Consider the following 23,485-nt stretch of genomic DNA (forward strand, 5'->3'; position numbering starts at 1 on the left):
GGGCCGAGGCGGAAGGCCGGGTCGGGCTGGCCATGGCGCTGGCGGAGCTGGCCGCGCGGCTCAACTGCGCCGAGTATAAGAACTGGGTGAAGGCCGGGCACAGCCTGCTGCTGCTGCGGGCGGCCCTGCAGCGCTTCGCCGGGGAGCAGGTCCAGGCCTTCCACCGCCAGCTGGTCGCCCGCAGCTCCGCTCGCCTCGCCCCGCCGGGCCGCCAGTGCAGCGGGAGCTGCAACCCCCGAGGCAAGCAGGTGAGTGGGGCGCGCCATCTCCTCCGCCCAGGAGCGAGGACGGTACGTGCTCAGCCGCGGCACAGCCCCAGGAGCCTGAAGCTGGGCTGGGCTCCACCTGCGCTGACACGCGTTCATCATTTGCTGGTTCCCACGGTGCACGCGACACGCACTCATACGTGCGGTATCTTTCCCCAGCAACTTTTTATGGACCAGGCTGCAATCTTGCGAAGAGGCTCCTTGATCCCTGGGATAGGGTGGTGGGGAAACAGGAGGTACCCGACATCCTTCTCTCATGACTGCAGGAGCAGCTTGGACGAGTGGACACTTTTAGAGCCCAAGGCTATGCTCAAGGACTTACTCAGAAGTCAGTCCCAGTATAGTCAATGGGGCTTGCTCCCAGGAAAGTGTGGATAGGGTTGCAGCCTGTGAGCCCAATCTGTGCATGCCTACTCAGAAGTCAGTCCCATTATAGTCAATGGGGCTTGCTCCCAGGAACGTGTGGCTAGGGTTGCAGTCTATGAGCCCAATCTGTGCATGCCTACTCAGAAGTAAGTCCCATTATAGTCAATGGGGCTTGCTCCTAGGAATGTGGATAGGATTGCAGCCTCTAGCAGCAAAACAACCGGAGAAGAGAAAGCCAAGCAATCCCTTTTCTCCACCCCTGGCCCTCCCCCTTTCCTTTCCTTAAACTGGCAGCTTCCTAAGGCTACTTTTAAATTAAATGTAACAAAAGGAGACCTGGGAATACCAGGCTGTCAATCATGTCTAGTTGGAGGCAGAATGAAGGGCTCAGGCTCCTCTTGGAGGAACAAAAGGCTGGCCTGCTGCAGTGGCGCCTTGTAACCAGCGCCCTCCTTCGGCAGTATTGTTGGCATCCTTCAGTCTCAGAAGACTATGGTGTCACACTCTGAATGGTGGTTCTGGAACAGAGTGCCCTCTCCAGTGCGCGAAGCCTGGGTAAAGTAGGTATGGAGGATAGGCGCTCTCCACGTCGCTGAAATGGTCCAATGGAAAGGCAGAGACCAATACGGTTGGTTCCAGCGGCGTTGCAGGAGTTGCCAGAACGTGACTGTGTTCAGCCATGAACTGCCTCAGGGACTCCGGCTCCAGATTTTGCCTCGAGGTTGACTCCTGAAGCCTTTTCCATAACTGGATGTAGCCACAAGGCAGTGGAGGTTTGGGATCAGAGTTTTCCTTCTCTTAGATGAGCTGCCTTCCCAGGCTGACGAGTCCAGTCCCATCTACCTGGTGGCTGTTTAGTCGCCTCTTACAACAAGTACAACCAAACTGAGGGCCTATTCTTATCCCCAGCCCCCAGGGGTTTCGGCAGTAATGTAATAAGGAACTTGATGAGAGAAAGTCGTTAGCCTCAGACTATGCATTCTTCTCCTGTATTGTTGGTGTGTAGTAATTTTTGACAGTGGAGGTGATGGGATAGTACATGTATCATCATGCTGATGGACAGGCAAGTTTAGTCCTCTAGGAAAATCTTTCAAGATTTTTTGATCTTGTAAGACTAGTTCTACATACACTTACCTGGGAGTCCAACTGAAATCAGTAGGGCTTACTTCTGAGTAGGATAGCATTGTAAATCACATTTATATATTTTGCATCTTCCAAGAAGCTCAACTCTTCCCCCTTCTTTTATCCTCACAACAACTCTGTGAGGTAGGCTGAGAAATGGTGGTGGCTGGCCCAAGATCATCCAGGAAGCTTTGGGGCTGAGTGGGATTTGAATCTGTGTCTTCCTGTCCAATGTGATCCCTTCCCTTGGTAAAAAGTTTGAAATTCCTAATTAACATGGTGCAGGGTTACCTGTATTGGTTTTTTTTTTTTCCCTTTACAGTTTCAGCCTGCCTGTTCCTTATGTAAAGAGTGGAAAAGAGAGATTTTGAATCATCACACACAGAGAAATGGGGACATTTATTGGGGAAACTGCAGACCTTGGCTCTGGCCTTCTAACTCATGGGAGTTTGCAAAGGTAACACCTTGTCGTTCTTATAGTATAGATTTCAAATGTGGAACCAGATTCTGCTCCATATTTCACTTCTCTGTATGTAATATCCATGTGGGTTGCAAGGTGTACATCTGGGTAGGACAGATGGACCTAAATCCTGCCATACAAAAATGGTTGCCAAGGATCTACTAATGCAGATCATGTGACTCTGAAAACTAGGTGGCCAATCACTATCTCATTCTCTCTTCACTCCCCTGCCTTTTAAAAAAAGTTTACTTTGATATCTGTTTCTTATTTATTTTTGGACTTGAAAGTGCAGGGAATTCACCGCAGTAGCATATTCAAGGTTCACTTAATAGGAATAATGAAATGGTGTAACTTAAAACAGTATTTAATCAAATAAATACTAGTATGGTTGCTTTTTTCTGAGAAAAGACTGCTTTTAACAACTGTATGAGAGCCAGATATGTAACAGATGAGGCATGAAGCTGCACTGGTGATGGAAACATATTTTGTTTTTTTGCCTATTATGTAGTCATCAGAGGTCCCAGCACTGTCCTAGTGAAGAAGGTGACAACCTCAATTTCCTACCATGCTGCCAAGAAAAGAAAAAAATTGTGAAAAACTGTTATTTGTGGTGATCATACATGTGTTTTTTCCATTGTAGATATGCATCATATACATACTCTGAGAAACTGTCCAATTGTGGCTTCAAGCATATGTATGTGCAGTGAAATAGATAGTAATGCAATCAATGTGATGAAAAGCATTTTTGAAACTGTCTTGGAAAAAATTAATTTTAGGCTATAAATCTCTTCTACACCCTTCTGCTTCATTCTAGAAAATGGTACATGGTTCAGGAGACAGAGATGCCATGAGAGTGTTATACAATTCTTGGTGACAGAAATTATCAGGAAAGTCCTAAATGTAGCTCCCTAGGTAGTATGGAATTTTGTGAGATGATGTGTCATATAATATGGGACTATGTTGAAAAAAGGACAACTACGAATCAAGACATTATTTTTAGTCTTCTTCAGCAAGTTTTGATGAGTCCATGACAGTGGTTCTCAAATTTTTAGCACCAGGATCCACTTTTTAAAACAACACTCTATTGTGACCCATCAAGGTTTTCCATACTTTTAAAAAAAAAGATCTAGAAAGAAATAATATTTTACTTATTTATGTATAAGTAATAATAACCAGAAAAAGACCTGTATTTACACATTCTTTCAAACTGCAGGATCTGAGCTCTTGGCAGGGTAATTACTGGCTACATTTTTGAATAGGATTTGAGGCAATTAGTTATCTGATCTTTCCATCACCCTTTGTCGACCCACCAAAAATCAGATTGCAACCCACAGTTTGGGAACCACAAGTCTATGATAAAGCTAGAGTTAGAATCAGAATCATAGCTGCAAGCCCTGTATTGTTCCACTAGGCCTGAGCTCTGACATAATGTTCAGTTAGAAATAGAATAATATTCACTTGCTTCTGAAACACAAATGAACACATTAACTGCATTCATTCTTCCCTGTTGTATATAGGCTTATATGCCTCGTGGGAAAGCAGATACATCTGGTCCAGACAAGTGCGATGCATCAGCACTCTTAAATCTTTTCAACTTCTGTAATCACTTCAGCAACATTGATCAAAAGAAAATCAGAGAGGTAATGCACAATTGACACTGACATTTCATTTGTTAATTCTCAGCAGGGATCCATAAATCTGTTCAGTAGATCATCATTAGTGACCAGTGACCACTCCCGACCTATTTTGACAAGTGCAGCTACTCCTTGCTCAACATACACAGCACAATGATCCGTCTTGTGATCCCTCTATGCTTGAGCAGCAGAAAGCTCAGGGCACAAGAGGATTTCTTTCCCTTCTCATTGAGTATTTGTAGAAGCAGAATATGCAGCTTGCACCTCCCACAAAAACCCAGCACATAGGAAGAAAAACCACTGCTTTTTCTCAAATTCTTTCCAGTTTTCAAAGATCTCAAGAAGGGAAAATGTGGTTTCTGGTCCTTCCTACAAGGTTTTTCAGGACTCAAGGACAGGTCAGAGTGTCAGCCATGATTACAAATGATGGGTCCCAGTTTCTTGGCATTACCTGTATGGACATGTTAGCTCATCTTTCAGCAGATCCAGGTAGATGTATCTGTACAACCAAGCAAGCTTCATTCAATACTGATCTAAATACAGAGAACTGTTTCATGGAACATCACTAATGGCAGGACAAGCTAGTATCTAATGACTCCCACTCAGGACAGGTGTGAAGTTGAATTAAAAAAAATTAAACCGTGCCTTCTCACAGTGAGCAACTGCCAGAAATAATACACAATGAATCCCTCAATCCCCCCAGAACAAGTTTTTGAAGGTTAGAGGAAGCTGCAGTGGGAAGGGGAGATTGGCAAAAATCACCCCTTTCCCTCTGTTTGCAAATGAAGCCACAAGTGGAAGAAGCACCATAGGGTACAACCAAAAATCTTGACTTTTATCACCTTTGAGTGGCAGGGCATGTGATACTTGTTAGCAGTAATAGCATGAAAGAAGATAGAAGAAGAGGGACTAATTAGAAGAGCAAGAGATATTTAATTACTCTTCCTCCAGTGAGCTCACAGCAGTATCCTCACAACAACACCATGAGATTGTTTAGACTGAGAGGCAGTGAATGGTCAAAGATCCCCCAGTGGATTGCATGTGAGTGAGGGATTTGAGTCCTTGACTCTTGGCTGATTAACCACTACACCATGCTGGCTGTCTTCTAGCACTTTTAATCAGAGGACGTTATATAGATGATTTGCTTCAAGTCAGTTATTTGTCTTGGTCTATCTGATGCCTTCATAGATTCCCTTGTTAGTGACAATCCCAAAATTCCCTATCTTCTGACCTGTTGAACAGTTTGCATGTTTACTTTTGTAAAGATTATAAGTGCAGGTTAAAGTGTTCATATTATTAGTGTCAGTTTTGATATTTTTCAAGCATTCAGACATTAGCAATCTCCTTGTTCCTCTCTTTGAAAGGAATAAACATTTAGAATTTATCTAATTCCAAATGAAGTACTCATGAAGAGTTCGTTAATGTACAGAACAGAATTTTCAAACTGGACAATGCACCTGAAAAGATTTCTGGAATAATGAGCTGATCATACTTATGGGAAAGACAGAACTGATTTCAGAGTAGATAGCATATGCTTACAAATGTAAAATATTATCAGGTAAAATATACAGGTGTGGGCTGCTTAACAACGGGGATATGTTCTCCAATCCCTGTTGTTATGCAATTAGGTTAAGTGAACATTCAGCCCAGTCTAGTGCCTTTGTTATGTAAAGACACTCCCTGCCAGATACTAGCTGACTGTACAGGCTACTGGAGATTGATTGCCTCTTCTTTGCATTAAGGGCCTCTTTGTTGTGTCTGGTGGTACTCATAGGATCCCTGGACACCTGCTGCCGGCAGCGAGATCAGGAATATGACACAAGCAGTGGTAGGAGGCTTGACTCAGTGAGCAGAACTCCAAAGCATGCTTTTCTTCACGAAAAAGCCCTCCCATCTACCCTGAGCCTCTTACTGGTGTTTGTCACATTGCATCTGGCCTCTCAACCCAGAAGTAACTGATGATGATGTCATCACCAGTTACTTCTGGTGGGTCTTCAAATAGGTGGACCATGTGAAGTGGTACAGTGGAGGACAAACCTTGAGAAACACTGTACTAAACCTAAGACAGATAATGAAATAGCCCAATGAGGGGGGCCACTGGGAACATTGGTGGCTTCAATCGGGGATTGTAACATTTGTAAGATATTTATCCATGCTACATCAATAGGTGATTAAGTGCCGCAACGAACTAATGCATTCTTCAGATATGAAAGTTTCTTCTTCCTGGCTAAAAGCATTTGGAAATCATATTCAGAATTTGTTGACTGAATTCCAGCATGTTCCAGAAGCTCAGACAGCTTCTTCAAGGATAGAAAAGGTAACATTTTCAGTTCTTTATCGTAGTTTGGCTGCTATGATTTCTTTCTGTTCTCTAGTGAGGCATCATAGTTACTACAAAAGTGTCACCACGTGTGGCCATTTGGTTTACAGTACAATCTGAGAGCTTGTTTGCGTGCTCCAAGATGCCATGAGGCTGTTTCAGAATTCGTTGATTTGTGATTTCGTTTACAATGGTACAGTTTAGTTTAACTATTGCAATTACCAGTTCAGCCATCCAAGTGATTTCTGGTGACAATTGTATAATACCCTGTCTGTTTATAATAGATGATTGGGTAAATCTACCATGGGGCAAGTAGTTTGTGGGTAACAGATATTGTACTGTTTGGAGCATTTTGAAACAAAATTGGCTGGGTATGCACACTTATGTGAAGGCATATAGTGCCAGGGTCCAATAACACAGGCCTACAAAATTGAGGGTCAGAAAACTTTTTCCAAAACTTTATGGTGGTTTGATATGAATTTGAGGTGCTGATTCCAAAAATGGCATCCATTTTGCCCTATCACGTCTAGCTTTGGAGATATGAGGAAGCTGCTTGAACCATTCACTAAAGAGGCTATGCTGTCTCCAAAACTAGACGTGATAGGGCAAAACGGATGCCATTTTTGGAATCAGCACCCCAAATATACCCAGGAATTGGTGTAACGTTTAAGGAAGCAAAATGTGTGTTGGCCTGTGTAAGCTACTTTAGGAATACCCAAGGGATTAAGTACATCTAGTGGGATTTTTTCTCTAAAGCAGAAATGACATATCACAAACTGCTTTTGAAATTCCCCTCTGTTTCAAGACACTTTGCTATATCACAAAAGATTTGAAGTAAAAAGGACAATTCTTTAAAGAATGTTCAGAAAATAACAGGGACATTGCTGCCAAGGAATAGTCATGTTGGTGTTGTTAAAAGTTTATGTTCTTAAATGTGTACTCCCATATTGAGTTATAATCTCCAAAGAGGATTAAAAATAAATAAATCAAAGTTTCCTGAACTGATTGGCCTGAAGCATAGTGTCATGATGAGATTGTGACAACCATATTTAATGTCACAAACAGTGCTGGCTGGGTTCCAGACAAGTTGTGTTTCTTAAATAGCAACACATTCCCCACCACTACCACCCATGCCCCACTACAAATGATTCATGAACCTGAGTCAAATTCCAAAAGCAATTTGTGCTATAGCATGAATTACGTGGTGGGGCAATGTGGTGACATGGAAACATCGCTCCCCTGTGTTATCGTGTTGCCTCTGCGCTGCACCCTCTGCTTTTGGAAAGGCTCAAGTTTAGAGCCAAACAAAGATGTAGGAGGATGGATGGCCCAACATAGCAGTACTCACCACTTTAAGTGATGAGCACTACACTTCCTCCTGCAGAGAGCCCAGGAAACACCCAGAACACTGCATTGCCTCAGCCAATCCCCTTCCATGTGCCACTGCCCCTGGACACCACCCTGCAGCCTGCTGCCCAGGCTCTAACTACCCTCCCACTTTGTATGCCATGGATCTGGAAACAGTATCACATTTTCATTGCACTGTGAACCTGGGCTTTATATCTGACTTCTTCAGGGGTCTCCAGACTATGGCCTGGGGGCCAAATCTGGCCTGCCACAAGATTTTATCCAGCCCGCCACAGCTTGTTTTTTTTTTTAAGTCAGAGGATTTGGTAATGTCCAACATCTGTATTCATTATGTATCATTTCTCAAAGTATACATGGCATTGTCTCTTTGTCATTGTCACATTTCTCTTTTGTTCTGAATCATATCATTCTGATTATAAAACAATCCAAGTAAAACTTATTCATTCATTTAAATCTAATTTCATTCATTTATAAAACTGAATTTTTTCAGTTCACTGAAATGTGTAAAATATACAATGTGGCCTTCATCCTGAAAAGTTAGGAGACCCCAGTCTTAGATCACTATTTTTTCATCGACCCAAGATATTTTATTGTCTTTACCAACCAAATAGCTTCTGTCATCAGACTGGGCTGTTCATGTGCCGGGTGAAGATCAGCTTGATGGACTGGAAGATGAAATGAGTCAAAGCCAGATGAGTGAAATAGAAAAAGAACTGATAAAAGAGAGACTTCATGAAATCAGTCTTCTCATAGAAGAGGAAGGAAAGATGTCAGAAGAGGTAACAATTATAAAACCTATAAGAAAGATTGCACTCATGGTTGAATTTCAAAGTTATTTGTTCCTTTTTTGTAGTGAATAAAATTTGTTTTGAACTTGAACCAACATGTACTGGTAAAACCTGTCTAGATGATGGACAGAATACTGCTAGTCTAAGGAAAGCAGAATTAATGCAACTGACCTCAAAACATCCTTTTTGAATTTTACAGCAAGTTTAGTTTTACGGGATCCAACATGCAAGGGTCTGCTGAGAGTTAATATCCCAGGGAGCTTAACAACTACTTGGTCCTCAGTGGTGGGAAATTTTTTTTCTCTCCTTAAGCTTTCTTTCTTTAGTTGGCATATCAATGTTCTTCTCAGATAGCTAAAGTAAGAGGTTCAGCCGGCTTGGACCTCTATGGCTTATAGAAGAGCTGCATGGGTCCGGAACTTCCACTTTACCACTCCTTGTTTGCATAATTAACTCCTCACATCTATAAAACAACAACACCCATTCTATTTCAATGACAAAGGAATTGTTCATCTTTGTTTTCTAACCAAAGTATTGCTGACTTGTTTTAGAATTTGGAAAGCTGAAAGTGAAAGTGTGAGGCTTTTTGATTCCTTCTGTCAGATCAGTTTCAACAACCCAAAGAAAGTGGTGGGATACAGTTTTTTTGGTTATGTATTCCATGATTTTGTGCGAGTTCTGAATCTTGTCTTGAAGTTGCCCCTGAGATAACAGCCTTCTTGAGCAGCATGAAAAGAGCAGGCGACAACATACAGTATACTGTACACATACATACAGTATACGTAACCCATTCATTTGACTGGTTTGGAAGGAAATTTTTGAAAACTGGCTCATAATGTTTTCATTATATATTGCTTAAGAAGGGTTTTTTACAAGTGGAAAGGTAATTTACAATTACAATATATAAATGATTTCATTTTTATTTTTTTAAAAAGGGGAAACCAAATAGCAAACCTTTCGTCTAAGGAGATAGGTTTGAAAGCATGCAGGCAATCTTGGAAGGAAACAGGGAAGTTGAAAGCTCTGCAAGATTTCTAGTGGTCAGGAAACAGGGCTGCAGTTTCTGCACAGCACTTTGCTATGCACTTTTCTCAAACATGTTATAGGTTCAACCTTGTTATACACAGATTTTTTATACACTGATTTGACTCAACATGAATGGCCCCTGCAAATGAGAAGGAATGTGCTGATCCCTGGAGAAGGGCAAAAATGCATCCCTTTAAAATCAGAGTTTAAAAAACTGCTTTTTAGTGTTGTAGAGAGATAGTCATACAAGTGATTACAGGTATAATAAATAATAATAAACTTTATTTATATCCTGCTCTTCTCCCTAAAAGGGACCCAAAAAGGGATAAACCTTTTTGGGTTATCTCCCTAAAAGGGATAACCTGATTATCCATAGATTTTTCTATCTCAATGTGAGGAGAAGTACCCTTTAAATTAAAGGAAAACATCCCTTTAACAATAGCCTTGTTAATTTGAGAGAGGGCAGCCTGCAGACAATCTATCAATCATTTTCTCTCTAGGTACAAGGCAAACCCCTCCCTCCCCCCTGAGCACATGAAAGAAGACTAAATGCCAGTGATTATCACCCATTCTTTCCTCCTTGCTGGAGCTCTTGGTGAAGGGAGGGATTGCTGCCTCCTAGTGAAGCCTAAGCACCTGGAGAGAGACCGAATGCCTCTGTGCATTTCAAAACATCAGCAAGGCTGTTTTTAAATCACCTGAGCAAAGGGACTTTGTTTTTTAAATTGATTTGCTTTAGATGGTTTTTTGCCATCCATGTGAGTCCTGGGAAGGGAACCCTTGCGAATAATGAGACTCAACCTGTACAATTATTTAATAAATTTATAAGTGGGCACCCAAGGCAGCTAACAATATTACAAAATAAGTGCTAATAAAGCATTAAAACAATTAAACTGTTATAAAAACCATACAATTATAAAACAAGAAAAAGTAAATGGCAGCCCCCAACATTGAAACCCCAGCACGTGGAAAACTCTAGAATAAAACAGCATTATCGAACCATCATAAAAACGTAGGCAAGATACTAGCCAAGCCTAGACTAGCTGACCAGCTTGTTAGGAAGATCTCCTAGGAAAATCTTTCCCTCTGGTGTCATTTGGGAAGATGCAATTGTAAGTGAATGCTTTAGGTCAGGGAAGTCTACACTGTAACATAGGATTTGGATTAGCTGGGAGGAAAAGACTTTGATTTTTAAAGGGCAGACTATACAGTCCCTACCTGTTATATTGTTCCAAAATAGGGACAAGAAGCTGTACCACTGTATCAGTGCTGGGGACTATTTTAAAGTTGATCTTGAGGCTCTGAACATTCTCATCAGATATACAATATTATTTTGGAGGGTTAATCTTTTTATGAAGGCTTGAGACTTTATTGTGAGCAAAATCACTTCTAACAGTTCTGCCCTCTTTTTACTTGATAAAACCCATTTGCATAGTCATTACATTGTACTTTTAACACTGAGCGTTTTTGTTTAATAATTGCCCCAGAATTGGAGACTACCCAGTGTCTGAACCTCCAAGAGAGTAGGGGGAAAGGCATTTTTAGACTTCCATTCCATTTATTAGCACTGCTGTGGTACATATAGAAGGAACACAGAAATTCAGGCTTACAGTCCATGCAACACAATTCTAGAAACTTCTCAGACTGCCTTTCATTTGCCACTCCATAGTCAGCAAATGTCTGTGCTGCTGGAAATTGTGGCATGATTTATTTTTGTCTGATTTTGCAATCTGCACATGGATTTTCCTGTGCTTCCATAAGACACCGAGCATGACTCATGCCATCCTTTGATTTACTGTCAAATAGTCATGGCTTTTTCTATACTAGCATCCTAGTTTTAGGTCTGGAGAAAATAGACAGGCTGTACATATTGTATACTGCGTGTTTCAGATGAATTGGCAACTAAAAGGAATGATCTTTTTTCCTGACCGGAGAAAGCAAACACATTTCCATTAATTAGTGGAAATCCTGTTAAATTAGTGTCATGGTACTTACAAGAAGCATTAGAAAGACAGAGCAACACACATGTAGAACCTGGACAGACAGCATGATTAAGTGTTGGATCTGGAGACCAGAACTCCCAGTTCAAAACTGTACTCTTCTCTGATGCTCTCTGGGTGGCCTTGTTGAAGCAGTCTGAATTGCCTCACAGCCCAATCCTATCCAATTTTCCAGCAATGGTGCAGCCACAATGCAGCCCAAAGGTTAGGGAACAAGTGTTCCCATACCTTAAGGTGGCCTCTGTGACTGCTGCCCCAACACAAGATGCAATGCATACCCCATTGGTACAGCTGCACCAGCACGGGAAAATTGGATAGGATTGGACTCTCAGATGCTTGTGGTGAGGTATTAAGATCTTTACAGATGAATGAGATCCAAATAATGAACTTTTACCAGCTTGGTTTCAGTTCACATTTTAAACTTCACAATGTATTTTTTTATTTAGAATTTAAACAGAATACAGATAGTAAAGAACTTCTTAAAGGACAATCAAGATCTTCAAAGTAGTTTGCAGGCAGAAATGCAGAACCTGGAAGACCTGGGACAAGAATGGTACAGCCAAAAGGAGTCCATGAAAGACACCCAGGAAGTGTCTAATGAGCACAAGACGGATGAAGGCAAGTGTATACATGTTAAAATATGTTTTTATTTTTCTAATGAGCTGTATTACATGCATGAGATTTGTAAGGTATTTGGAAAGAGTTATATAGAAAGCTCCATTAAATCAGAAAATGTAACTTTGAGATGATATTTACTTGGATGCTAGGAATTAGAATTTAGTATAGAAAGGCAGACAATATTCTTAGATTAGAAACACAGCCAAATAGTCATCTAGCTAGTTTAAATCAATATATAAAATTCAGGCTTCAGTTCTACTTTCTGATCTTCTTAAGATTGCTAGGCCACAAGGCTGCAACACCTTGTGATTGTGGTTAGAGATGTAAACGTTACTGAGCCATTGGGGAACAGTGATCATGCTGCGATCCGTTTTGACGTGCTCGTTGGGGGAAGAATACCAGGCAAATCTCTAACAAAAACCCTTGACTTCCGACGGGCAGACTTCCCTCAAATGAGGAGGCTGGTTAGAAGGAGGTTGAAAGGGAGGGTAAAAAGAGTCCAATCTCTCCAGAGTGCATGGAGGCTGCTTAAAACAACAGTAATAGAGGCCCAGCAGAGGTGTATACTGCAAAGAAAGAAGGGTTCCACTAAATCCAGGAGAGTGCCCGCATGGCTAACCAGCCAAGTTAGAGAGGCTGTGAAGGGTAAGGAAGCTTCCTTCCATAAATGGAAGTCTTGCCCTAATGAGGAAAATAAAAAGGAACATAAACTGTGGCAAAAGAAATGTAAGAAGGTGATACTGGAGGCCAAGCGAGACTATGAGGAACGCATGGCCAGCAACATTAAGGGGAATAATAAAAGCTTCTTCAAATATGTTAGAAGCAGGAAACCCGCCAGAGAAGCAGTTGGCCCTCTGGATGGTGAGGGAGGGAAAGGGGAGATAAAAGGAGACTTAGAGATGGCAGAGAAATTATATGAGTTCTTTGCATCTGTCTTCACTGCAGAAGACCTCGGGCAGATACTGCTGCCCGAACGGCCCCACCTGACCGAGGAGTTAAGTCAGATAGAGGTTAAAAGAGAAGATGTTTCAGACCTCATTGATAAATTAAAGATCAATAAGTCACCGGGCCCTGATGGCATCCACCCAAGAGTTATTAAGGAATTGAAGAATGAAAGTTGCAGACCTCTTGACTAAGGTATGCAACTTGTCCCTCAAAACGGCCATGGTGCCAGAAGATTGGAGGATAGCAAATGTCACACCTATTTTTAAAAAGGGAAAGAGGGGGAACCCGGGAAACTATAGGCTGGTCAGCCTAACATCCATACCAGGTAAGATGGTGGAATGCCTCATCAAAGATAGGATCTCAAAACACATAGACGAACAAGCCTTGCTGAGGGAGAGTCAGCATGGCTTCTGTAAGGGTAAGTCTTGCCTCACAAACCTTATAGAATTCTTTGAAAAGGTCAACAGGCATGTGGATGCGGGAGAACCCGTGGACATTATATATCTGGACTTTCAGAAGGCGTTTGACACGGTCCCTCACCAAAGGCTACTGAAAAAACTCCACAGTCAGGGAATTAGAGGACAGGTCCTCTCGTGGATTGAGAACTGGTTGGAGACCAGGAAGCAGAGAGTGGGTGTCAATGGGCAATTTTCACAATGGAGAGAGGTGAAAAGCAGTGTGCCCCAAGGATCTGTCCTGGGACCGGTGCTTTTCAACCTCTTCATAAATGACCTGGAGACAGGGTTGAGCAGTGAAGTGGCTAAGTTTGCAGATGACACCAAACTTTTCCGAGTGGTGAAGACCAGAAGTGATTGTGAGGAGCTCCAGAAGGATCTCTCCAGACTGGCAGAATGGGCAGCAAAATGGCAGATGCGCTTCAATGTCAGTAAGTGTAAAGTCATGCACATTGGGGCAAAAAATCAAAACTTTAGATATAGGCTGATGGGTTCTGAGCTGTCTGTGACAGATCAGGAGAGAGATCTTGGGGTGGTGGTGGACAGGTCGATGAAAGTGTCGACCCAATGTGTGGCGGCAGTGAAGAAGGCCAATTCTATGCTTGGGAACAAAACGGCTAGTATTATAATGCCGTTGTACAAATCTATGGTAAGGCCACACCTGGAGTATTGTGTCCAGTTCTGGTCGCCACATCTCAAAAAAGACATAGTGGAAATGGAAAAGGTGCAAAAGAGAGTGACTAAGATTATTACAGGGCTGGGGCACCTTCCTTATGAGGAAAGGCTACGGTGTTTGGGCCTCTTAAGCCTAGAAAAGAGACGCCTGAGGGGGGACATGATTGAGACATACAAAATTATGCAGGGGATGGACAGAGTGGATAGGGAGATGCTCTTTACACTCTCACATAATACCAGAACCAGGGGACATCCACTAAAATTGAATGTTGGGCGGGTTAGGACAGACAAAAGAAAATATTTCTTTACTCAGCGTGTGGTCGGTCTGTGGAACTCCTTGCCACAGGATGTGGTGATGGCGTCTAGCCTAGACGCCTTTAAAAGGGGATTGGACAAGTTTCTGGAGGAAAAATCCATTATGGGGTACAAGCCATGATGTGTATGCGCAACCTCCTGATTTTAGAAATGGGTTATGTCAGAATGCCAGATGCAGGGGAGGGCACCAGGATGAGGTCTCTTGTTATCTGGTGTGCTCCCTGGGGCATTTGGTGGGCCGCTGTGAGATACAGGAAGCTGGACTAGATGGGCCTATGGCCTGATCCAGTGGGGCTGTTCTTATGTTCTTATGTTAACACGAATAGAAACCAGGACTGACAGTATTTTCCATCTTGAACTAGCAAACCTATTCCCCTGACTCTCATTCCCCAGCTCTTCAAATTCTTCTTGTCTGTCTACTTCCTTCCTGCCAATATTGCCGCCCCATTATCTTTTTCTCCTTTCTTCAGCTCCACGTTGCCACCATCAAGTACAGGTACAACCTATTTATCCACGGATTTTTTAATCTGCAGATTTGTCTCAATGGGAATGGGTTGGGGGGAACTGAAAGTCACACACACCTTTCCCCTGCGCTGGCTTCTCCATCCATTTCCAGGCAGCCCAAAACACTGCAAAAAGGCTCTGCCTCGCCCAGGCAGGGAAATAGCCCTGGAGCCATGGAAGAGATTCCCCTTGTAAAGGAACAGTAACACTCTTGGAGCCCCTGAACCAGCAAAGAGGCTGAAGAGGGGAAGGGGTGCAGAATGTAGCCAGAGCACGTGCAGCAAGGTGGAACTCGCTCGCTCGCGCTCTCTCTCTCACTCACACACACACACACACAGAGGGTCAGGTGCCGTAGCAACAGAGGGGATTGCTTTAAAAAACCCAGGGAGTGTTTCCCAATTCTCCCCCCAAGATGGTGCAGGCTCTCTGTGCTCCAGCCTACAGAAACAAAACAGCCCAGCAAGCACAAGCAGATTTAGGCTACAATCCACACTTTCCTGGGAGTAAGCCCCATTGACTACAATGGGGCTTACTTCTGAGTAGAAATGAATAGGACTGGAGTCTTAAAAGCTCAGCATCCCACCTGTGAAAGGGGGAAGGGGGGGAGGCAGAGGGAAGGGGAGGGGATGGATAACAGCTGCCTTAGTTTCCTTACAGCCCCAAGTGTCAGGCTGCAGCGTATTTGCTTAACTCTACAGAATTTAGCACAATGAGTTTTTAATCGAGTCACAGAACGGAACTAACGAATAGATATAGGCTCTACCTGTAGTACTATTGACACTATCCTGCATGCATACAATGAAATAATGTTGGGAAAATGAGATTGCGGCAGTGTTTTTACAAGTGTATAAGATACACATGTAAGATAGACATGTAGACTTGAACGTGCAATCAGAAAGCCTACGTTCATGATGTGTAGGATTGTACGCATAGGGCTGTTTTCTGAGATTCCTGTTCTGTTCTACCTCTTTCCATCTCCTTGCTTCCTGGTCTCTCTATAGTTCCACACCTCTTCCCAGCCTTTTGCCGTGTGAGGTTTGAATCCCAGCCAAACATACTTTTCCCTCCTAGAAGCTGGACATCAGACTGTTCCATTCCTCTAGCACGTGAACATTCTGTGCCTGCTCAGCCAATCAGTGGCAGACCGTTCAGTGCCACAAGTACAATACAATATAGTGTTTGCCAGAATCTTACACACTTGGTTTCAAACCTCACAAATTTTAGAATTCTTTCTAGAATGCCCTATGAGATAGTCAAGAGCAGCAATTTTCAACAAGTGCTGCAGCACATTGATGTGCCACCAATGGCCAGCAGGTGTGCTGTAGGAGTTTCAGGGAGGGTCATGTATTAGAAGGGCCATTAGGGGATGTGATCCCTCCCCCACCTGCAGTGCGCTGCACCTTGTCAATTGTAAAAAATCTATAGGTGTGCCTTGACAATTTTAGCGCCTTGTCAGGTTGAAAGTAGCTCGTCTAGAGCTTTGCTCTATGTAATGAACCACAAACTAAATATGTGCAATCCAGCTGAAAGTTTCGTTGAAATCACTGGACCCAAAATGCACAACTGCCTGCTCTAGTCCCACTTACTTTAGTGATATTTAAGAGTGTTTAACTTTCTCTTTTGTCCCAGTATGTAATACTGAAATGACAAGAAATTAATGCTGAATAAGAGTAATACTGTTGTTGCTTTGTCTAAATTTTAGATTGTCCTTTAGTGAAAATGAAGCGTGTGGTATGAAGAACTGTGAAAATGTCAAGCACTGTTATCAAAAGGAAGTCTTAAAACAGAATGATCTCTTTTTAAGTAATATTGCTGTGGGACTTATATTGTGTAAATTATATTGCGACTGAAGAGTGACTTGTCATTACTTTATACAAATTTCCAAGCCCTTTAGTTTAGTGGATTGCTTTCAGAGGTTTAACACTGTGCTCTTTCTACACAGAGCAACTGACTTAATTTCATTTCCATGCACATATTTTGGCTCTGTACAGTTTGAATATGGTTGACAGCGAGGCCAACAGTGGAAAATTCCAGTTGCAAGAGAATGCCCACTACTTCCTCCAGCAGAATGGTGCAAGCCATTTTGCAATTACTATATTTGGTTCTGCATTAGGCATAAGATATTGCATTATGTAGGACCTAAAAACACACACCGAAAACCTGCATTAGGAAAAAGGCCATAATCTATCTTTGCATAATGCTCAGTGCCTTTTCCACATGAAAGTTGATCATATGTATTATGAACCAAATGTTGGTGATATGCAATGAACTTATTTTCTTTTTTAGTGCCTCACAAGGGTTTCTTAAAGCAGAAGCCAATACCTCAAAGAAATTTCTCAATTGTGCCCAGCTCCAGCTGTCACCACTAAGCACTTGCCCTGTTTTACTAAAACCAGCACTAAGGTTCACTTTGGCAATGAAGTACCCCTCTCTTATTTCCTATTTTACAGCCAATTTCTTTCAGGTCCAAAGAACCCGAAAGGTGCTCAAGTATTATCTTAATTTACCATCCCAGCTGCCATACATGCCTGGTCAGCTCAGAGCAAAAGTAACATGCTCCCCTATCACTTGATTCATAACCTTAATTTTCAGGCTTGCTCTAGCTACACCTTAAGCTGTGGAATCTTAAGAAGGTGGCAAGAACAGATGGAAGCAGCCAGCTATTCTTTTCTTCTTTCCTCTTGGGACTTGCCTGATAACCCTAATTAATATGCATTAGGTTGTGCATACAGTGAAAAAGGATCAATTGTTACGCAGGACAATGAACATAACCTCCAAAGCGATTTCAGAAAAGTGTTCAGAGACAGATGGATGCCTCCTGATTCAAATATTGCTTATTGACACAGCCAAGAGCAGGATAAGATCCTGCTGTAGTCAAATTTAGGATCATGAAGTAACGGACAAAAGAAGACCTCTGGCTGAGCTAGTATGCAGAACAAGAGTGCAAAAATGAATATGTTACCACATAAGAGTCATTTTCTAATAAGCTGCTCTTAAATTGCTGAGGTTCAGAAGGCAAACGAACACAATGCTAAGCAAGAACAAAAATGAGAAATGTTAGAGTAGTTATCCATTATGTGCAGTTAAACACAGATTTGTCAGCAAGTTCAACACATTTATTATTCCACACATTTTAGAAAAACATCTTATAATTCATGCATGTACTTTGGGGAATATGGAAAATGAACCAGTTATTTAAATATTCAAAGATTAGATGCCTAAATTTTTTTTAAGCTAAGGAGTGGTCCAAGAATTTGTTCAAATCTAAAATTTAGTCACTTCCAACATATTAAATAATGGATTGTCATTAATGATACTGCAAGAATAATTTGGTAAGCTCTTGCTTCATTCTGTGAGCCCCACTGTTTAAGGAGCCAAGGCAGTAGAAAGACAACCCTGCTCTTTGCACACTAGGACTGTAAACTAGAGAAAGTTAGCCCTGGTTGAGTCCAGCTGAAGTTAATAGAATTGGTTAATATTGGTGAATAGTCCTATTCATTTTAACCCACTTCCCCTTTCAAAACCTTGCCAAACCAGAACCCAGTTTGCAGGAACTAACTCAAAACATGCAGTTTGAGCAATACCAAGAAGTTTATAGACAGAGAGGACAAATGAGTAGTGTGCCTCACACACAAAGGTTTAGTGTGCCTTACTCCAGATTGGATCCAGTCCATAGCCCATTACAAGACTGCCAACTGTTTGCTAAAAGACTGATCCATTTTCAACTTGGTCAAGAAACAGTTTTAGAATCAGAAGAAATTGACTCCTTAGCTAGCCTCATCTCTACTGGTCCACAACAAGATCACTTATTCCTTTAATGCATCTTAGATTGCCTAGATAACACATTCATCTCTAGCGTGAAACAATATTATGGGAAATTTTTTTATCTTGCAGTTTGCGAAGAAAATCAGAAAATGAAGTTGCCATCCAGCATATGGTTAAGTCTCTTTAGTTACTTGTGTAGACAGAGCCTTTTATTCAAGTCAGGACCTGGTTAACAAGACACCTGAACGAACCCTTGCCCTGAACGATCCAGTTGTAGGAATAGCTACATTTGCAGGAAAATGCTAGGGTGAAATTGAGTAGGGTCTTTATCTTTAGTAAGGTAATATTGGAACTGGGCCAAGTCACACAAGTGAGGGACTAACAGCTTGGAAAGGGGCTGGGTTGCTTGTGAATGGTTTATTGCACATTGAAACTGCAGTCATAGCCTTGGCTCTCAGATGTTCTTCATAAGCCATAACACGCTTGGTGTGTCAGCTCCCTAAAGGCACTTCAAGACATATTCAGTCTTATACTACAGGTGAGGTGGTTGAAGTACCTGCAAATGACAACACTTGGCTCATAGTAAGCTAGTTATGTGTCCTTCCTGTGATATGCAGGACTCGCCTTCTGGCTGTCTTCTCACCATGTACTGAAAGCCAAATCTTGTGCATACCACAAGCCCATCACATGCCATTTAATATATTATCAATGCAGGGCAATGTACACTAAAACAATAGTACTTCTCACATGCCTCAAGTTGCCCACAGTAGTATAGTAGATCACAGCTGCACATTTGATAATTGGTCCATAATTTTACCCCACAAGGAGGAAGCCTTTGAGCAGAAGCAGGAATTTGTAAATTATGACTAATAGGAACTTCTGATACATTACATTTAGCTATAAGCACCTGAAATTTCCACTGCTTTCTGTTGAATGGACATGTACTAAATTTCCCCCCTTATAGATAATCCCTGCAAAAATATTGTTAAACATTCATTATGAATAGAGGTTGTAGAGTCAGTCATAAGTATACATACAAACCAGATTCTATTTTAATGGGATAATTCTGGTCAAGAGCTTTTATGATGAAGGTTCAGCTTAAAGAAGACTAGCTACCTAAAGACAGTAATCTGAAATATTTACATTAACAAACATTTACAGATAATTTGTAATCTACAACATCCTCGAGAGACATCTTAAACCTCCAGTGTAAAGAATTTAAACAATGCAAATTGCTCACATACTTTCAGTGCATTTGTTTCACATATTTAGTCACACACAGTACAAAGGAGCATCACTAGAACTCAATGCCTATTGCCTGGCCACACAATGGAATCATTTACATGTATGTAGTCAATAAAATTTAGGTCATGATTTCACAGCAGTGTACAATTTCAGCTCTGCAAGTGGACTATGTCCACTACTAACCTCTTAAAAATATATCCTCAAGGAGAACACAAGGGGATACTTCACAGAAATAGTTGCACTGTTAAAGAGTTCATACTGAACCATGCTAAAGCACTGGAAGAAGCCTTGCTCCTTCTCTCAAGCATAAATTGGAAATTTAATCCATCCTAATCTTCTGATTGGTCATCCTGTAAATGATACTGTCATATCCAGGATCCATGTTCCAGAGATTGTAGGAGATGACAATCACTGCGATGGCAAGGCCTATCATGATCCATAGAATTATGTTGAAGACCACAGCATAGTTAAAATTATATGGATATCCTATGTTAAATGGGTTCTCAGAGGTGCCCTATAAAAGAGGGAGAGGAAGAAAAAGGAAGTGAGTGGTTAGCTATTCATTTATTTCTTAAAAAATTATATCCTGCCTTCCCATGCCAAAACAATATAGTAAATACAGATTGCTACAAGGAAACACAAGGGATATTCTGGATAAGCCATTGCAAAAAAACCCAGGCAAGCACTATCAGCAGAGTCTGGAGTTACTTGCATTAAGCAAGCAAGCATCTATGTTCTTGCAACCAATGTTCTGTTCAGTTCAGTAAGACCTTCATTGGCATAAAATGCAACCAATGTAAAATCCCAATACAGATTCTTCCATATCAGCAGAGGGCAACATTAGCAAGCCACAAAGCTTGTAAGCAGTTTATGGACTCACTTCTAAAATGCAAACATTTTAAAAGTTCAGAGTCAAATCTAATAATAATAATAACAACTAGGTATTTATATTACCGCCTTTCTGGTCATCGGATTACTCCTCTGACTTTATTCAAGGCAGTTTACATAGGCAGGCGTTTAATCCCTCAAGGGGATTTTTACAATCATAGAGGTTCTCTCTTTCAAGAACCAACAACATTTCAGAATAGATCTTCCCGGTTTGGTCTCACTTCTGGCCTCTGGTTCTCCCATGCATCCATCTCCCATCTAGCCTATTTTTCCAAATTTGATTTCAGAACACAATGGATGACTAGCTCATCACTAGTTTTTTCACATCTGAGGTTTATTTCAGAAAAATATTGTAGGGCATGATGCACTTGGTCTGTCACTGATGTGCCTACCATGTCTGCAAAAGTATGCAAAGCATGATGTCATCCAAGTTAGATATGGTAACTTTTGACTCATGACATTTCTAATAAAGTCATTGGATCAGAAAAAGTTGTTCACCCTTGCTTCATTCAAATGTCTTCAAAATTACTATTGTAGTAAAGAGAATTAAGGAAGACATGTAATAGGCAAGTTATCACTTGAAGCCCGATTCCTATGCATGTCTACTTAGAAGCAATCCCTATTATAGCCAATGGGGCTTGACTCCCCATAAGTGTAGATAAAACTGCAGTCTTAGTAAGTGAAGCCGCATTCTAGGCCATTTGCTTGTATGCTCTATGGCAGTGGTTCTCAAACAGGTGAGTTGTGACCCAACAGTCTAAGAACCATTGCCCCTTTCCCTTTAAGGGGCAGGACAGTTGGAAGCTTTGACCACCATCCCCAGGACTGCCACTTTGGGGGAAGGTGGCTGTTTTCAACTTACCTGCTGCCAGGGTACAGGGGGGCAGGGAGCTGATTGCAGAATGTAAAAAACTATTGCGACCCACTTCTGGGTTGTGATAGAGAAAATGGAAGTGAATCACGATAGGTTTACATTCTGCTAGTGGGGAGCCCTGCCAAGGGCTCTGTGGGGCTCCCCACACCAACTGGGCCCTGGCAGCAGGTAAGGTAAGTTAAAAACAGCCCTTCCCCCCCCCCCCCACAGCAGCATGATCCTGGTGATCGTGTCGCTTCTTTCCACCCTGCCCCAACAAAAGTCTTACCCTGGTTTTCAAACTCCCAGAGAGTTTGAGAACCAGTGCTCTACGGAAACTGAAGCCCCCAAGGATTGTGCTCTGTTGAGACCAAGTTTTATACTACCTTTGAGGACTGTAGGATGGATCGTGACTTCCTCACAAAGGGAGTGTCAAACGTCTTCACTGTCACCACCTCTACCACAGCATTCCCACCATAGAGGTTGTACATCTCATCTGCAAACTGAAGAAAGCTTAAGTTCAGCAGAGATACACTACCAAAAGAGTCAGCCACACAAATTGCATGGCAAAAGGTCTACCATTTCATTTGATTTTGAACAGCAAGAAGCCTCTTCTGTCATTCAAATTCTAGATTTGTATTCCGCTAATAGATGCAATGGGTAACAAGACTTAGACTGACCATTCTAATTAGGAAAAGGTAATGTCAAAGCTGCAATCTGGAAACCAGTTGCTTGCAAGTATTTAAAATGTTCCTAAGAATTTCTACTACAATGAATTGTTTTAGGAAATACAAAAGATGTCACAATACATGCTGTACCCAGGCCCATCTGTTTGCTTAGTCACAATCCAGAAGACAGGATGGTGGGTAGGTGTGCATGTGCACACTTCCAGATCTTTCCTTCCTCTAACAGAAATGCCATGCATCACTTGAAGCCAGTTTTGGACATTACTTCAGAAACACTTTCTAGTGAGGCACCAAGAGCTACTGTGTAAGAAGTAAACGTAAAGTGCCAGGGAGCAGGCTAAAAATGTCACTCTGCATTATAGTCCTAATCCCATTTTTGAAATTGCTGAAAATGAAGGTTTCCTTTGCCAATTGTAATTACCTGGCCAGACTATTAGTGTCTACAAAAGCAAGGAATATCTGGATTTGAGTAGCTGCAAGACAGATTCCCTCAACATCAATGTATCTACACAGTTCTGTCACCACTCTTTTTCACTCACATTGCTAGTTACAAATTCATAATTAAGAATGGACCAGAGAAGAAAATTCTGTGACTAAGGACGCAATCCAAATGCGCCCTTGGGCCAACACAAGTCCCTTGTGCTGGCCCAGCAGGGTCACAAACATGCCGTAAGGCACATTTGCGCCTCCTTGAGCCAGGCCAGCACTCCAAAAAGCGCAGGCCTGCGGAGAATGAAGCAAGCCTCCTCACCGGCTTCCTCTCTCAGTCTTGTGTCGGTCCACCTGGGCAGATGCAAGAAGGAAAGGTAGGTAGGGGGAGGCGGAAGGAAGGTGTTCCTGGGCAGGGGGAGGGCGGGCAGGGAGCGGGAGGTGGGGCTGGATCCCAACCCCCGTTCCCAGGGAGAACAGAGCAGCTTCAAGCCGCTCCGCTCTCCTCAGAGTTGCGCCCTAATCTGAGGAGACCCAGAGGCACCAGCAGCCCTTACCCAGAGGAAATGTTTCCCCTTGCCTTTGGCTGAGCCGTTGGGGCCACAATGCTGCGCTGGATACAGCACAAGCCTCTTGGCTTGCCTGTTCCAGCGCAGGATAGGATTGTGCCCAAAAAGCATTCATCCAAGGAACTTCCATTTTTAAAAAGCTAAACAGATTTGCCACACAAATCTGTTAACGGTTAAAAATTTCTAAA

At 42.1% G+C, this 23,485-nt stretch overlaps 2 protein-coding genes across 3 annotated transcripts in view; one reads left to right on the plus strand and one right to left on the minus strand.

Annotated features, from left to right (window-relative positions):
• On the plus strand, positions 1-21,249 carry C3HXorf38 (chromosome 3 CXorf38 homolog). 2 transcript variants are annotated; one of them, XM_066618927.1, is made up of 7 exons: positions 1-248; positions 2,077-2,211; positions 3,732-3,854; positions 6,016-6,165; positions 8,148-8,315; positions 11,797-11,968; positions 16,565-21,249. In XM_066618927.1, the coding sequence occupies exons 1-7, from the start codon at positions 33-35 to the stop codon at positions 16,597-16,599; spliced, it is 999 nt and encodes a 332-aa protein (XP_066475024.1). In that variant the 5' UTR covers positions 1-32; the 3' UTR covers positions 16,600-21,249. The 2 variants fall into 2 exon arrangements, with proteins under 2 accessions (XP_066475024.1, XP_066475025.1); XM_066618928.1 differs by having other exon boundaries at positions 6,124-6,165.
• Positions 19,658-23,485, minus strand: part of ATP6AP2 (ATPase H+ transporting accessory protein 2) — a 20,404-nt gene continuing 16,576 nt past the window's right edge. Inside the window, exons 8-9 of the mRNA XM_066618926.1 lie at positions 22,000-22,116; positions 19,658-20,386 (exon numbers count right to left, since the gene is read on the minus strand). Of these exons, the coding sequence (XP_066475023.1) occupies positions 20,192-20,386; positions 22,000-22,116 (312 nt within the window). The 3' untranslated portion in view covers positions 19,658-20,191. The remainder of the gene's footprint in view (positions 20,387-21,999; positions 22,117-23,485) is intronic.

The sequence above is a fragment of the Tiliqua scincoides genome, chromosome 3 (genome assembly GCF_035046505.1).
Source record: "Tiliqua scincoides isolate rTilSci1 chromosome 3, rTilSci1.hap2, whole genome shotgun sequence".
In the NCBI taxonomy this organism is placed as follows: domain Eukaryota; kingdom Metazoa; phylum Chordata; class Lepidosauria; order Squamata; family Scincidae; genus Tiliqua; species Tiliqua scincoides.

Excerpts from the sequence above, each read along its gene's own strand:
- C3HXorf38 (XM_066618927.1), top strand. The coding sequence starts at position 33 with ATGGCGCTGGCGGAGCTGGCCGCGCGGCTCAACTGCGCCGAGTATAAG. Across the intron at positions 2,212-3,731 it reads ACTCATGGGAGTTTGCAAAG|GCTTATATGCCTCGTGGGAA; the intron begins GTAACACCTTGT and ends TGTTGTATATAG. Across the intron at positions 8,316-11,796 it reads AAGGAAAGATGTCAGAAGAG|AATTTAAACAGAATACAGAT; the intron begins GTAACAATTATA and ends TTTTTTATTTAG.